The 17,050-nt window shown below is 38.8% G+C and overlaps 1 protein-coding gene across 1 annotated transcript; it reads left to right on the top strand.

Annotated features, from left to right (window-relative positions):
* The first annotated feature begins 3,670 nt into the window (after nucleotides 1-3,670).
* capn12 (calpain 12) lies at nucleotides 3,671-16,614 on the top strand. The gene is given in 22 exon segments (XM_079354568.1): nucleotides 3,671-3,940; nucleotides 5,053-5,122; nucleotides 5,917-6,035; nucleotides 8,170-8,303; nucleotides 8,459-8,630; nucleotides 8,741-8,824; nucleotides 9,404-9,489; nucleotides 9,574-9,651; nucleotides 10,072-10,262; nucleotides 10,361-10,622; nucleotides 10,624-10,627; nucleotides 10,825-10,904; nucleotides 11,339-11,461; nucleotides 12,135-12,171; nucleotides 12,265-12,336; nucleotides 12,428-12,473; nucleotides 12,799-12,860; nucleotides 13,168-13,236; nucleotides 13,346-13,424; nucleotides 13,552-13,668; nucleotides 14,395-14,447; nucleotides 14,572-16,614. Coding segments are annotated over 22 exon segments (2,166 nt in total). The 5' UTR covers nucleotides 3,671-3,739; the 3' UTR covers nucleotides 14,599-16,614.
* The last annotated feature ends 436 nt before the right edge of the window (nucleotides 16,615-17,050 follow it).

Raw genomic sequence — 17,050 nt, 5'->3', positions numbered from 1 at the left:
ACACACACACACAGTGCTGGGGTCGGAGGGGTTGCCTGGGTAGCGTGCACAGTAAGGTTAGGAGGTAGAGTTCAGTCCGGTGACAGGTGAAACTGCTAATCATGTGTTTGTTCCCTGCAGGCCTGAGGGCAGGTGAACAGCAGTCTCCACATGCAAAACAATATCCACTGTCACCATGCACATATAACTCTTTCAGTTTCACATAGTTTTCCTGTTTCCCCACATTCACGTGTTTTAAACACTGTGTTACCTAAGCATGAATAGTTCTTAGATATGGACATGAGATTACTGAGAGTTGTCTTATCAAATGCTGGTACGAATATACTTGACTTCAGACACTTTATCTGGTGAACTGATGTTTTCTTCAATATAAAACCCAAATGCAAAACATATTTACAAAAGCTGTATGGGGAAACATACTTAAAAGCCAAATGATTATTATGATGCTGCAACACCAGCTGTCTGCATGAAACTTAAAGTTGCTTTGACAATAATGTTTGATCATCAACAACTCGTAAACATATATAATCTCACATCGCGCATCAGAAAGACCAGTTATGATTATTTTCTATTATTAAAGAGACATCATTCCGATTCAGTTGGGGAGGAATTGACCACAAGATCTGAAATACTTTTGGTAAAATAAATGATTTCAAGTTGGAAAGAATTCACACAAATACAAACTGAACAAAGCATCAGGCTCTAATGCCCTTAATTGGAAAATAAGCCAGCATAATTAGTTCCACTGTGTAGCTCAACATTGAAGTCAGGTTAATGGTAGAAACTGAACCATTATGAACTGCAAATTCCTTAATAATGGCAAAAACTTAAAACTAAGTGAATCAGGGATGAAAACAACTTCAATTTAGAGGTAAGAACAAATGTTTATCAATGCCCATATAGCACGTTTAGAGAGAAGAAGGTCTTTTACTGACTCAACATAAAATAGAAACAGGGTACAAAGAAAAACCTTAAAATAATTTATATGTTAAAGGAAGGTGCAGAAATAGTCTGCATGATAGATATCCTGGGTATATTGTGATCCTGTTGTGCTATCAACTTCCCCCTCTGTAGTCTGTTTTGTCTGAGTGATGCGGCAGAAAACGGGTCGGGACAAAGCCGGTTAACCAGCATCGAGACAGAGGGGGGGGGGGGGCATGGAGAGAGAGAGATAGGAGCCCGGGGCCCGCTGGTGCCGGGGTCGTGGGATCAGAGCAGGTTGTGGAGGTGTGGGAGTGTCTGCTCGGCCCTCTGACCTTTGTCACTGAGGTTTCCTCTAATCCTGTCCTCAAAAAGCATACGGACATAATGGAGAGCCATGAATGGAGTTAAATGGTGACCATTAGGAGGATCTGTGTCGCTATTCTTCCTGTTTGTTTAGCCTTGGTCAGCCTCACGTTTTCAGAGTAATCAGGCGTGTGATGGAGAGACGGCTGGAGACTCCTGAAGAGGCCTGGAGAGAGAACCACAGGACAACAGTTTATTTGAGATGGATATCCACCTAAATTTGATGAAAGACATGACACAAGAAGGAGGAGGGGGAAGGTAATTTGTAAATCCACTTCAGATCATTTGAGTCTCGACCAGAGTTCACAAGTGTTTCACACAGGAAGAGGCAAAGAAACGTTCACCAGTGCTTTCTGGATCATATGGGTACCACTTTAAAACAACAAGGCATAATGAATAGTCTTTTACACCAGTGTCATGCAAATAAAAGTCTTTCTAACTAATAGAGAAGTACTGCCATTGAAATGTATACATGCACAGTTTAAGTCTGTCCTCTTGATATGATTTTATATAAAGACAATGTAGGTAAACTTTATGAGAAAGAATTGGATTGTTTAAAGAAAAAGGGAAATAATGCTTTTTATTCTCGTATTGTTGTTTGCTTTAGGGGACAATGCATTTGTGCTTTACTGTTTTCTCTCTCTCTCTTTACTTAGTTTGAGTGAGTATTCAGGTGGTAGATCATGTTAAAAACTTAAAAAGGCACCCTCATAAAGGATTGAAATCAAAGACTATGTTAATGATAAATGAATAACATATGAATCCTTTATTCCTGATACTTATTTACTGAATAAAATGTGGGTTGCCTGCACGTCTTAAAGCCTCTCAGGAGGGCTTAGTTAGTTTTCAATTAATAGAACATAATGACAAACACATTTTTAGTTTTAATACAATTAATGAATAGAAAGATTATTATTGTTGATAAAAATAAGAAAATATATTTAGGAATTAAATGTAAAAAAAAATAAAAAAAATGGTGAAGTGTATTATCCCAACCTGGCAACCAACACTAATCACATCAATGGATTTACACTGATCTTTGAAGTATTTGATAATTATAAAGGCTTTATTGACAATTGTATCATGGTTTACAAGTGTAGCACATTATGAGGAAACATAATTTAATAGATGTCAGTATTATATTTCTGTTGTCTTCTGTATTTTAGAATACAGCATTTGGCTGTGAAAATATTTTTCAGTTTGTTCCCCTCCACATGCAGCAGAGGGAAGGTCAGGGGTTCAACACACACACACACACACACACACACACACACACACACACACACACACACACACACACACACACACACACACACACACACACACACACACACACACACACACACACACACACAAGATAATAATGCATCTGGTGTTTTCCTTTTTTTGTTTTGTTTGTAGGCTATATGGTCAATAGCAACAGTAAGCAACATTAAAGAACTGGTCATGTGACTTTCCTAACATTATGTTGCAGTTGTAATTTAAAAATCTTATTTGTTTCTCATAATGGTGGCCTCACCTGTCCTGACATGTTTAAAAGATCAAACATTGCACTTAAAAAATGCATTCAGTAACTGATGAATGCAAATCAAGGATTTTATCAGCTCCTCCTTTCTCTCTCCTAAAAAATGTTGACTCGACAATAAAATAAGTAGCCTATCAGTTCAGAGACAATTCAGTGAGTAAATAAAAAAACAAAAACAAAAAACAGGATCAGTTATCTTGACCATTATGTCACATTATTAAAGCATGGAGTTTACCAACAATCGGCATGCCTCTCACTCGACGACCTGATCTCATCCACAGGAATAAGTTTACTCCCACTTAATGTGGAGTAGAACGACCCCTAGTGTCAGATAGAGAGAACTGACGGGGGTTTACATGATGCCGGTGTCTAGTCTGCTAAATCCATTCAATTCAATTCAAAAATCAAATCAAAAGTCAACAGAACTGTTGCTAAATAAAGTCAATCAATATGTGAATATTTTCATGAACTAATCTGATGAACTGAATAAACATTGAAATGGTGAAGATGTTGAATCTGTCCTATACATACTCTCCAGACATACGCATATAGCCTATAAAAACAGATATCAATGGATATAAGACGTAAATAGTTAATTTCACTCATGCTGAAATAAAATCCGGCCATCTGTTTAAACTGCCCAAAGTAATTTATAAGAGTTTCTTCTAAAGATAGACTTTTCGATAATTGTTGCTTCTTTTACAATGAATTTGCAAAGTTCAAAGAAGGTGTTGGCACCGTGTCATTACTCCGAGCCAAGCCCTCCTTGGCCCCCGGCGCTCTGCATACCTCTCCTGGCTGGGCAGAGCCGGGGAGGCCTCTGTGCTGCGGTGGGTGTGAGCTTTGAAATGTATTTAAGCACCGACTGATCAGATATTGTGCATCTCCGACTTTTACCTTAGGGTAGAGACCATTATCACTGACACCATGGCAAGCGACAAGAAGGCACCTCTGGGCTCCATCGAGAACCCGATCAAGTTCATGGATCAGGATTTTCAGACAATCTTGGAAGAATGTCTGAAGTCCGGAGAGATGTTTGTTGATCCTACGTTTCCAGCTGAGCAGAAGTCCATCGGTATGCCAGAAGATGCGGATCCGAAGAAGGCGATCAAGTGGCAGCGACCCAAGGTAGATCAGGTTATGATGGGTTTAGGGACAGTTGTTGTCCCAGATATTGTTAGGGGGGAGGCTTGTTTGAGCTGATAGCCTCTTAACCCAAAAGGCTTTTATAATAATGAGTTTCAAAACAGTCAATGGTGAATGTATTTAATGTCTCCACATAAAACAAAATAAAACCTACATTTGAGATGCCTCCATTGAAACAAGTCTGCAGACCAACATTTTATTTTTCAAGATGTATTATACTTTATAACTAATGTAGCCTGTTTTAGAGCTTGAGTTGTTATTGATTTGTTGTGCAGTTTTAGATACTAACTTGATATGAAATGTACCTTTATGCAGCTTCTTGGCTTGTTCACAGAAACACTATGAGAGGTGTGATTACAGATCAGACAGTGATTCTACAACGTATAGCTCAGATCTGTAGAAACCTTGAACCAGGGGTATTTCTTCAGGGGGTGAAAAAAAGTCATAAAAGAAAGAAGACAAAGAGAATCATAGATGTTTATTACAACAAATCAATAAGACAAGTCATATTGAATGTATTTTAGACAGATTCCTTCGACTGACGCAGAAACAAAAGAAATAAATTAAATTTATGTTTACACATGTAGCCTGATTTTAAACTGATAAGTGAAATGTTTTCTGCGTGAAGAATTAATTTAATACAGAAAAGATAGTCTTTGAATTCCAAACAGAGCAGTTTACACATTTTCATTGCAGAAGCTGATTTTGATTTCTAATTAAAAATCAATTTTCGTATTATTTTGGCACATTTCTTCATACTGTATGTCTGATTTGGTTTACCAACAGTCCAAAACTCAAATATGTTTTGTGTTGTGGAAAACTAAACAAAAACATGGCAAAAATCTCTGTTTTCTCAGAATTGTTGTTAATCCAGGACCAGATACATTTTGATGATTTTGTGTACAAAGGGATATTTGATGTTTACATGTTTAATGTTATTAAAAAATGATGAATCTGTCCAGAATGACATCATTCAACTTTGAATTGTCTTTCCTCATTGTGCAGCTCATTGTGCAGACTTAAAATAGATTTGGTCATTATAAACATGAAGTTTGCGGTGATAGCATTTTGTGTGTGTCGTCCCCCCACCAAAGGAAATCAGTAAGAACGCTGTGTTTGTGGAGGGCACGACAGGGACCACAGACATCTGTCAGGGCCAACTGGGTGAGTTCATCAGCAAAGCATCAACCTTCACAAACATTAAATCAAAAACGATTGAGGTTCAAACCACAATACGTCAGACTGAGCTGCTGAAAATATGCATTGTAAAACATCCACTCAACCAACATGATAAAATTGCATTGCGTAGTTCATATTTCATGAATACAGTCAAATGTAGTGACTTCAGATCTTATGCACCACACGGCCACAATGAGCCAACTTCAAACACTCAGCGAGGACGAAAAAGGAATGACTCTGTGTTCCCGAAACCCCAAATCTGCAGGGGGTGTGTACCAAATCGTAGGCCTGTGTTTAAAAGCCCAAAGATCCTCCTCAATTCTCTGTTCTTCAGTCTGTTTCCTGTTTGTGATGAACTAAGCGATTATTTTGTGCACGAAAGAAAACTTTCCTCCTTCATCTGGGACTCTTAAATATTGGTCAATGCCACTCGCTGCGTGCTGATGTGTCCAAAGCTTAAATCAACACAAACCTCCCCTTTCTTCTGTAGCCCATGATGGGTTTTCAGTGATTTATACAGACTCTTAAAGTATCTGCTGCAGCAGTAACAAGAGAAACATCACAGAACAGATGTTTGCTGTTGGAGAGGAATGTAGCTTAAAATGTGTTTGTGTGGGAGAGAGCAAGTTTAACCTGAAACGCATTGACGAAAACACGAAACCATGACAATTTTTTTCAGGGCTAAATAATAGAAGAAGATGATGTGTAAAATGTTACTGAAAGGCACAACAGCTGTCTTGTATTTTCATATGAGCTCAGTGTGTTCTCTTGTTAATCAGGTAACTGTTGGCTGCTGGCGGCCCTCTCCTGTCTGACCATGCACCAAAAGCTCTTTGTGAAGGTGGTGCCACCGGGCCAAAACCTGTCCAAGCCTTACGCAGGGATCTTTCACTTCAGGGTGAGTAGTAGTTGTACAACAGAAACCTTTTCACTCCCTAATCTTTGTTTTATGGAAAATCCCGAAAAATCTGAGGATGCCAAATATACATAAATAAAGACATAAATCCAAATATTTCGACAGAGATACTGGGGAGATTTAGGGAGTTAAGTTGCAGTGAAGATTGAGAGCTCATTTACAATTCTTTAAAGTCCTCTTTAAAACCACATTTAAAATCTGTCTGAAATACCAAAAGGCTCAAGTGATAATTAATGCTAAATATGACACCTTCTGAAGGTAAGTTCATTAATTAAGTTTGATTTATACCTACTTATGTCCTATATTTCTACTCACTCCTTTTACATTATGAAATTCATCAATTCATCTTTTTATTGATCTGATTTATTCTATTTGTCTAGACTTTGATCTTTTTTTTTTTTTAACTTTAAAGCACAGCTCTCAAACAGGTATAAACTCATCCTGCAGACAGTGCTGCGCGGTGGTCTCGCACGTACAAAAAGTATAAACATAAAACCTCATCTTTATTACCTCATCAGATGTGGTGATTCTAATCTGCAGCATTCATCACTCACCGGCTCTGACCTGCACAGAACAATAAATATCCCTTTATTAGACCAATTAATCATTTCACATCATCACAACAAACACTCCAGTTAGATCATTTTGACTTTTTTTGCTCAGCAATTATTTAGCCCCAGAGCTCTGGACCCTCAGAGACTGTTAAGGAGAATGTTACTTGATTTAACAAGCAGGACGGAAGGACTGGAAACTAATTTTTGCCCTGTCAGGGTGATTGGAAAGCAGTCCAGACATGCAGGTAGCAACGACCCCTGGGAAACACACACAAGCACACACACACACAAAGCCACAGGTATGAAGGCCAGTACAGGCCTGCTCTCGGTCTCTGTTGTGCACACACTGTTAGCAGTACAGTACAGCCCTCAAGTTATGACCAGTAACCTCCCCGGGAGGTGCTTTTATAAGTTTACACAGAGCAGAGAACAATATGTCTTCAATGTAATGTCTTCATTATGTATTCAGTATCTCCTTTTACACACAACCGGGTTTAATTTGTAAGATCTGAACAACTGATAGGTCCCTAATGCTAGTTCTGTTTTTGTTTAGACCAGAAAATTCCATGTTGTATTGATATTTTTGTTTTCTGCCTGAATATGTCAGGAAGAAAAAGCATTTAAATTGTTTATTGAAGTAAAATCAGAATTGTCAAATTCAATTGATTTAAATGTCTTCAACCTGGACCTTCAATCCTAGTATTTTATATATTTATAGAGGACTTGTTCCATAGTTGCTCACATTAAAATTAAGCCATTGGCAACTATACACTCTTTTCATTTACCTGCACAATGATTGATTAGTAGAAGCCCACATCACTTCGGTTAGCTGTTGGTGTTATTAAATGTGCAACTACTTGCCCACCTCTCAACACAACCATGCCCCAGTTATGCAAATGTATCCATTCATATTTTCTTACATTAATAAACCCTCCATGCAGAGTGTGTAAAATCAGCTTTCCTTAATGGAACAAGGAGTCGAGCAATAAGGCCAAATCCAGTTTCTCTACCAGGCTGTAAATATTTTTATTTTTATTTTTTTATATTGTTATTTTAATATGGGGCCTTATTGGGATACCTTTGTTTTTAGAGCCAACCTCAAGTGGCCATTTGAGGAAATGCATTTTGCACTTGTGCATTGGTTTAATTGTTCAACACTTCAGGTTGCTGATTGGTTGAAATGCATGAATGTGTTTATTAAAGTAGAAAACTACAGTAAAAGACGTGGACAGTAAACACATTTTAATTCCTTCTTTGACCAGTGGAACTGTGGAAAGGAACATTGGACTTTGTTGTTGTCAAATCCAGCCTTTAAACAAGTGAATAGTTATCTATAATAATATCAGAAATATTCATCTTAAGTGAAATAATATAGTAGGCTAGTTGTTGAGTTTGCAGTTTGTATCCGCTTCCCCCTAGAGGCCACAAAGGAGTATATCAACCTAATTTTCCCTTAAACAATTAATGTCTCTCATTTACTTCTCTCCTGATTCATTTTATCCAATTATTCCCTCCCCTCCCTGTCTCTCTCCCTCTCTCTTTCTCACTGCGTCCCTGTGTAGTTCTGGCAGTATGGTGAGTGGGTGGAGGTGGTGGTGGATGACAGGCTGCCAGTACGAGAAGGCCGTCTGCTCTTCAGCTACTCTCACACCCGCCACGAGTACTGGAGCGCCCTGGTGGAGAAGGCCTATGCCAAGTCAGTTGCCACTTGCAGCATATGTTTCTGGGTTTTAATGTCTGAGATCAACCCACTCTTTTCCTGTGTGTATCTTTGTGTGACACTACTGTGATTTGACAAATACACACACACACACAGCCACCAGAGAAAATGTTCTCACCTCTCGTATGTAGGCTGGTTGGAAGCTACGGAAGCCTGAAGGGGGGCAACATTTCAGAGGGGATGGAGGATTTTACTGGTGGCATTGCATACTCGCTGGACGTGTCGTCTCGTACCCCTCGAGTCCTCTGGAGGTCTCTGACGGCCGCTCTGTCCAGAGGCAGCCTGCTCAGCTGCTTCATCGAGGTACTCACTCTCTTCAGACTGATTACAACTAAAGGAGATGAGATATAGTGCAATAAGATTATTCTTTTTTTAACTACATAAGACGATAAGACCTTTTTTTCTTTTCACAGGCCAAAAACTACACCGAGGTTGGTAAAGTGACAGGAAACGGGCTGATAAAGGGTCACGCCTACGCTATCACAGACACAGATCAGGCAAGTATCACAGCACAACACTCAACTATTGCTGTGTCTTTCAATAAGATGTTTTTTTTTCTTCATTACATCATGTTGTCTTATCTCACACTACCTCTCAACATCAATAATACTCTGTGATATCTCGTCATTTCATCCAGAATTGCTTTTTCATTCTTTAATAAATTTCCTTTTTCCACATCTCTGTTTATTCAATCAAATGTGTATCTTATTTCATCAGCACAGTCAGATCGAACACAAAGAATCAGTGTGAATCAATGATGATGATCAGAATTTTACTTAGTTTAGAAAACAAATAATCTCATCAAGTCTCATAGCTTTTGTTCTGAAATGTTATCATATTATCCTCATCTGACCTAATCTCATTTTTCATTACATCATCATTTCACCAAATAGCTCAACTTTGAATTATATCTCATTGTATTTGTCTGTCTGTCTGTCTTCTTATCAACTCATTTCTGAGCTGAATTCACTTAATATATATTGTGATTTATTAGTCATCTCATTGATCAATTTAAAATCGAAGACGTTAATATTTGAAAGATGAGTTCACTAGTTGGCTCTGTCTTCATGTTTCAGGTGAAAAATGGTCCAGATGAGGTTTTGTTGCTGAGGCTGAGGAACCCCTGGGGTTTCATTGAGTATCGTGGACCCTGGAGTGACAAGTGTGTTCACATTGTAGCTCACAAACTCATGGATTGAATAACATCTATTATTGTGTTTATTTATGTGTATCTTTGTTACTGCAGGGGTAAAGAGTGGGACAATGTGAACAAATCTGATAAGGAAAGGATTGATCTGAAAAAAAAAGAAGATGGAGAGTTCTGGTACGTGGAGAGAAAAAAGTGTGGACGAAGAATGTTATACCTCCCTTTACTGAAATATGAAATATAATATTACATTATTATTATTCCAGAAGAAGTAATCCTTTTTCAATGCAATGCAATAATTTATCTCTCGCATTTTACCACTTTGTTTTGGTTTGAGCGAAATTCAGGTTAAATTCATAAAATTTTTATCTTGAGAACTTTTTCGGATTTTCGTTGTTTTCAGGCGTAACAGATGGCTAAGAAAAAATGGAAACGAAAAAGAGATAATTATGTAATGATAAGGTTGAGCCAAAAGCCTCTTCAATGTATGAAGACAGCATTTAGGATTTCCATCGAATGGGTGATACGAAAACTAAGAATTTATAGCTCAGAAAAGCACTAGTGTAAGTCTTACGCGTGAATTCTCTTCTTGATCAGGATCAGTTCTGAGGATTTCTCCAGCCTGTTTGACATTGTGGAGCTGTGCAGCATGAATCCAGACACTCTTGAGGAGGGAAACGCGCCCACCTCTCCATCCTCTCCTGGCTCCCCTTCCACCTGGACCATCAGTGAACATGAAGGATTCTGGGTAAAGGGAAGCTCTGCTGGTGGAAGCCGCAAATTCAGAAGTGTGTTTAAGACCTATTATTTACAAAAATAGGCATTCAATATTGTCAACACAAAAGAGATCATTTATGTGATCAAATCTTTGGCTTTTGTCTCTCAGAGTCTTTCTGGAAGAACCCTCAGTTTGAGCTGGTTCTCACAGAGAAGGACCAGGACGAGGAGGAGGACGATGATGATGAAGATGATGATGATGAGGAGGGGGAGGAGGAGGAGAAGATGACTCCAGAGGAGAAAAAGAGAGCAGAGAAAAAGAAGAGGAAAGCCAAACAGTGTACCGTGCTGGTGGAGCTGCTGCAGAAGAACCGCAGGCGGAAGGACAAAGTCCACTTTCTCTACGTTGCTTTCCACATCTACAAGGTCACTTAAAGTAATTCACATAATGTTGTATTTGGCCTTCATTCTATGTCAGAGCAACTCACACTTTGTTATGTCTTTATTCTTATCTGCAGGTTCCCTCTGAGGTAATTATCTGTTGGGCAATAGATATATAATCTCTCATTATCTCAAATTATTACCCAATAGTCTTAAAGTTGATGACTAAGTGTTACATGTCTCCACTGACAGCTCCAGGGTATGTGTCTGGACCGCAGCTTCTTCATCGAAAATTCCCCTGTGGGTCGCTCTGGGAAATATCAGGCTCAGAGGTAAAAGTCCATCATGTGAAGAAACTTTGCATACAAGACAATTTTATTAGTTTCTTCATAAAATCAGAGCATTTGGGGGCGCTAGTCTAGTGATGAACATGCATGCCCTATGAACACACGCTGAAGTCCTATTAAGTGTTTTGGCATCTACTGTGTGACTCCTTTTGTGCCCATTATTTCTCTCTCCCTGACTGCTGACTCGATCCATTGTCCTATCTCTTCGATAAAGGCACAGCAACCTTTAAAAAAAAAATCTAGAAAAAGGACCATTTGGTTCTGGTAACTTTAGGGACTTAAACAAATTTAAACTTAAAAAGTAAACCATTATGCAGTTTGTGTGCTGTATAAAATGTATTGGAAATATAACATGGTTTGGTTGTAAAAGCTGAAAGTCATAAAGCTGATAGCTTTTAAGTGTGAACTTTGTTTCACAGAGGAGTGTGGAGGAAGCTCCACCTGGACCCCGGTAACTACATCATCATGGCCTCCACCTATCGACCCAACATTCGTGGAGATTTCTTTGTCCGCATTTTCTCCAAGACTGGAAACACTCTGGGGTAAGACTGAAGTGATTCTTCTTTAAGACTGCAAAACAGGATGAACATTAAGACTACTCAGCTGAATTTAATTTGTTGTTGTTTTTTTTTTTTTTGTTATTAACCGCATTGGGTAAATGTTATGTGTTGTATGTGTGCGTCACATTCTGGTTAAATAATGTCCCACAACACTTCCTGGGGGCTCCACAGCTCCTGAATCACCTCCTGTCTCTCTCACTTTAAACAGTGGAGTCATGTCACCCACACTGCCCTCACATTGGGTTCACAGCATCATAGTTCTGCATATTAAAAAAAAAGTAACAACTTTCACAAAGAACAGACTTATAAAACCGAGTTGAATTGTTACAGCAGAGAGCAGTGGAGTGCTCCGTAAAATAAAAAGCAACTTTTTGCACAGGTCCACAGTTTTTATTCTTGTTACAGAGGAGTGACGTCTACGGGGAAAACTCAGGGGGCTCATGCATTTAAAGAGACACACACACACACACACACCAAAAAGTGTGTTCTGAGAGAGCTGGTTTAAACCGCTCCTCTGCTGCTTGATTCATGTTATATTGTGACCAAAGCACAGCAAAGATGTTTCATTTAGAGAATGAAAAGGTGGAAAAGGGCTGTAACGTGTCCTCTTTAAAGGAGCAATGTTGACAGTCTAGTGTTTTCTTTTGTGTTGCAGAACTCAGGACTTCACTTGCTCCTCTGGCTTCCTCCCCGTAAGTCCACATACATTTGAACACAAGGCAAAGCAAAAAAAAACAAACCCACATAGTACATTTATGTTTGTTTGGCATGTTTGTGCGGGACAGGTTATGGCCACTCCTGGCCTCATGGAGCATCATGTGAGAGTTCAGAAGACTTTTGATGAGGAGGCTGGCCCAGTAAGAAACATCCCATAGAGTACTACACCGCTTCAAATGTGTGTCCTTTGTTTAAAACATCCAAACCACTTTCTTCTGTCTTTCCCTGCAGGATGACAGAATGGACGCCAAGGAGCTCATGAATCTGTTCAACTCAGGTTACAGTGTAACACTTTGAATTCTTCAAGCTGAATCTAAAAATTAAGAAAAGATGTAATTTTCACTGTGTAATACCTCACATAGCAGCTAGATGGGAGCAAAGCTAAGACAGCGTCACTGTAATGCAGGAGCAGCGATGCCTCAGAGGTCAGCCGTCTAGACAGAGGCTCATAGCTGCAGTCAGATAAAGTACAATGAGCTGGTTGACTAATAAAAGTGACTACACGTGTCCTCACCATCACCTTTCCTCAACTTAATCCAATTTAAAACCTTAATTTATTTCTCTGGATAATCTGTGCCTTTCTATCTTTCTATTGTGATCAGTTTTGGAGAAAGATTACCATCTGCCCCTGGAGACATGCAGACAGCTGATCGTTGGAGAGGATGTATCCCTTTTTGTCCCCGACATATTCTGTAATACTACAGTCTGATTGTTTGACTCTATATGTTCGTCTGGATTAACATGAGCAAGCTGATGTCCACATGAGTTAACATCTCTTCTTAAAACCATGATTGTCCCATGCTAGTTTTGCACTTTATTTTGGGCTGTTTCTCGTTGATCAAGCAGTTCAAAACCTCAGTCCTCCGGTTGAGTCATAACGGGCTGCCCTGCAGTTCACTTGCACTCTCCTGTCTCAAAACTTTATCGCCTTGTCTTCTGTCCTGTGAGGTGACCTTAACTACATCCGGCAGACAAAAGGGCGTGGGAGTCTCAGCCGTAAACAAACAGAAACCCTGCTGTCCAATCTGCACAGTCTGCAGGTACACTGTGTGTGTGTGTGTGTGTGTGTGTGTGTGTGTGTGTGTGTGTGTGTGTGCGCGCGTGTGAGAGAGCCATTTTTACTTACTGTGCTGCTTCTATCTTCTTCAGACCATCTTCTTTCAGTTTGACGAGGACTCTTCCGGCACAATGAGCCCCTTTGAACTAAGCACTGCAATGGAAGCTATTGGTATGAGAGCACATTAACACACACACACACACACACACACACACACACACACACACACACGGGTCTACTGTATGTTGGCACACAGATGGTTTGGCTTCACACCTTCCTCCTCCCCTCTGCGTCACAGGGATGCGGTGTGATGGTCAAGTAGTTCATCTGCTGTCTGCTCGCTTTGCATCTGGAGAGCTTCACCTGCCCTTCCATGGCTTTGTGTCATGTGTCACAAGACTGCGCAAGCTTTTTGGTAAAACACACACACACACACAATAACACAGACACTTTGGTTTGTTTAGTTGTTAATCTGATCCACTTGTGTTAAACGGTCCATATAATATCATTATTAAATCAGCACTAGACATAGAGAAGCTCGAGACAATCTTTTCCCAGTTAGCCCAGATATTGTATAAACCATGCAGAGGATGCTGCACGTATGTGGTTTGGAGAGCACTTGCATGCAGACTACAGGTCGGTTCCAGCTCACATTGTTGTTTTTTAACAATGACTGTGACGCTTACTTATACAGTCCTTATAGCCACTTTAATTATGACATTATATTTGTAAAACTGCTGTGGTAGAATCAGTGATAGATGCCACATCGATTTTTAATTAACATCTTCAAATAGTCAGCGAACAAGCCCTTGCTTTTGATAAAGTTTCAACATTTTCTCAACAGTGGTCCTAAATGTATTTTCAACAGAAAAGTACTCACTGGGACATTTTAAAGTTAATATTGTACTTTTTGTGTCATAACAGTCACTTGACAAGTTCAGTTGCTGTTTTCTTTTCAAATATAGATTTTTCATTTTTTTTAGAAACATGATAACTTCATTATATTGAGCATACTGACAAGGACTAAATCATGGGATGTCTAAAGAAAACTATAAATGTGCATTTCAGATATGGAAAATAAAATCCCCTCTGAGTTTTGTGTGTATTTTAACTTATGAATAATCTCTCCTCTTTTCCTCAGCTCTGTTTGAGTCAGAGACCAGTCAAGAGGTCAAAGACAGAGGCATTAACTCTGTGAGTATCAGGTCACGACATCATGATATCATGATATCATGATAATATACATGACCTATATTTGTATATCGTTATGCTCCTACTGACCTGGATCTATTTTTTCTGCTTTCCTGTCCCTTCACAGTGGCTGCTTCAGTTCCTTATATTGTGAAGATGCTTCATAAAAGGCTCATCATGTTTAAAATAAACAGCTGATCCACAGTCTGCTGTTCCTTCTGAGAGATAAACAACACATATATACATACATTTTATACATTTTTTTTACACCCATTCACTCATATGTGCATTATTCTAAAGGAACAGCTGTGGATGTCCTTTGCTATCTCTCCCTTCGTTCTGACTGTCGGCTTCAAATAGATAAAAGGTTCAAGGTCTAACATTGTAGTCTTTATATAACACAGGAACACTATATCCATCTCCATGCTTCACGAACAGTTTGGTTTCGTTAGTTTTTTGGAAGGGACAGTGTATATTAATGAATAAACACGCTTACATGACAAAATCAGCCAGAAGGATTTTGTTCTGTCGTCCACAGCCAAGGTTTTCAAAAGAAACTCAAAGGCATGGCACACAGTTTAAAGAGACAGGACACAGTTAATGAAGAAAGTATGAGGCAAGTTTATTTATACAGTACATTTAATATCGGCAATTAAGCACATAAATGAATATTTAAAACCTGAAATTAGATTAAAAAGTTTAAAAATATGGTCAAATCAGAGCAGTGTACATGAAGTTAGTACTTTAATAAATACAAAAAATATATAGAGCTATACATATATATGCTAAACAATTCATGTTTGCGTATACAAAACATCCATTTAATTGTTCTCTTATATTTTCATATTCTTCTGTAGTTAGGTAGATTTCATGATTCCAGATGTTTGTTGAAACTTGTTTCTCTGTCATTTAAAATATTTTTCCTCAAGGAAAACTGTTTGTAAACCCAAATAAAATTCCTCAAAGTAACAATTTCTTTCTTGATTTTCCAATCCAATTCAACTGTATTTGTTAAGCACTTTAAAACAACCACAGTTGACCAAAGTGCTGTACAGAAGAATAAGTAAAATACATAACAGCTCACATAAAATAAAATAAAAACTACATATGAAATACAAAAATAAATTAAAAGACATAAAACATGACTAAAACTAATAGGCATGCAGGAAAAGAACTAAAAGAACTAAAATAAAATTGACATCTCACTAGTTTCTATTAAGACGTCATGCAGTGCTGAAAGTGAAATCCTGAATGAAATGGTCCACATAACTGTTGTTACACAACTGAGAAAAAAAAAATCTCTGCATCCCAACACTTTAGTCATCTATGCACACATGAGCATACCCTGGGTAATATCTGCACACACACACTCACAGTAAGAATGAGTGCTGCCTGCCCCACTGAGGGTGTGAGGGTGATGTCTCAGCAGCGCTACACGCACCATCTCTATTCTTATCACACTGACGCCACGTACAGCGTCAACACACACTCGCCCCCTCCTCCACTACGTTTTCTCTCTCTCCCTGCCCCCCCCCCCCCTCCACACACACACACACACACCTTTCTCTCAAGTAACTGTCTAAGTCTTATAATCTGCATCCTCCACCTCCCCCTGCTGTTACATGCTGGCACACACACACAATGACACACACACACAGGTTTTCATGCACACACTCACACATCAATGATAGAGCAAATGTCCTTTTTTACACACCTTTCTATTAATAGCACCATGGTTCACACACACCATTTCCTGTTCATAGTTAGGTGAGTACACACAGGTTGTCCTCGGCAACCATCCATCTGCGCTGTGATGGAGAGAGGGAAAGCGAGAGACGCGAGGCAAGGACGTTCATTCATCTCAATGGCAGGCTTCTCCATCCTCTCATTTTACTATTTCTATATGTTTTCATAAATATTTCAGTCTTTCCAAACTCTGTGCTTAAATTTATTGAATCACCTCAGCAGTGGGTCAATACAATGTGACATCTGTAGCTTGTAAAACAGCATCATATATAGGCCCTCACAGTGATCACTATTATTATATCTTAGAACATTTACCGATGCTTTCTAGTGTCCATGTCATTATGATAAACTGTGCTAAGTTTAAAAAAGTACAAACAAGACTGGATTTCATTGTCAATATTTTGTGGGGGAAAAAGAGAACTGATAACAATTATTCTTTTGAACTGCCAATTTAATTATGGACATTATGATGTTTTGTTTTCAATGGTTATTTCTATGTTATTTTTCAAAATGCTTATCAATACAGCATTTTTGCTGTCAAATGAATTAAAAAATACAAAAACCCCAAAATGCTCACTTTCATCAGTTTTCACCTGGAGGGCACACCTTTATAAGTGACACATGAATGGACAGAGGGTGAGCGTGGTCTCTAGAAGAGCCAGAAAGAGGAAAAGATTACAGGAGGAAATGTTCGGGGGACAATAAAGTTCAGTGAGATTTATCAGAATCGTTGTAATCAGTTTGAGTGTTGTTAAGATATTTAAGTCTGGAGAAAACAGACAGACCAATTAAGCCTTTATCTCAGCCTAAATCTCAACACTACACTAATTTTGTCAATAGTCAGACAAAGCTCTGAAAAT

Source organism: Symphodus melops, assembly GCF_947650265.1.
Source record: "Symphodus melops genome assembly, chromosome: 10".
In the NCBI taxonomy this organism is placed as follows: Eukaryota; Metazoa; Chordata; class Actinopteri; order Labriformes; family Labridae; genus Symphodus; species Symphodus melops.
Note: the sequence above shows the minus strand (reverse complement) of the source record. Positions and strands in the feature narration are given on the sequence as shown.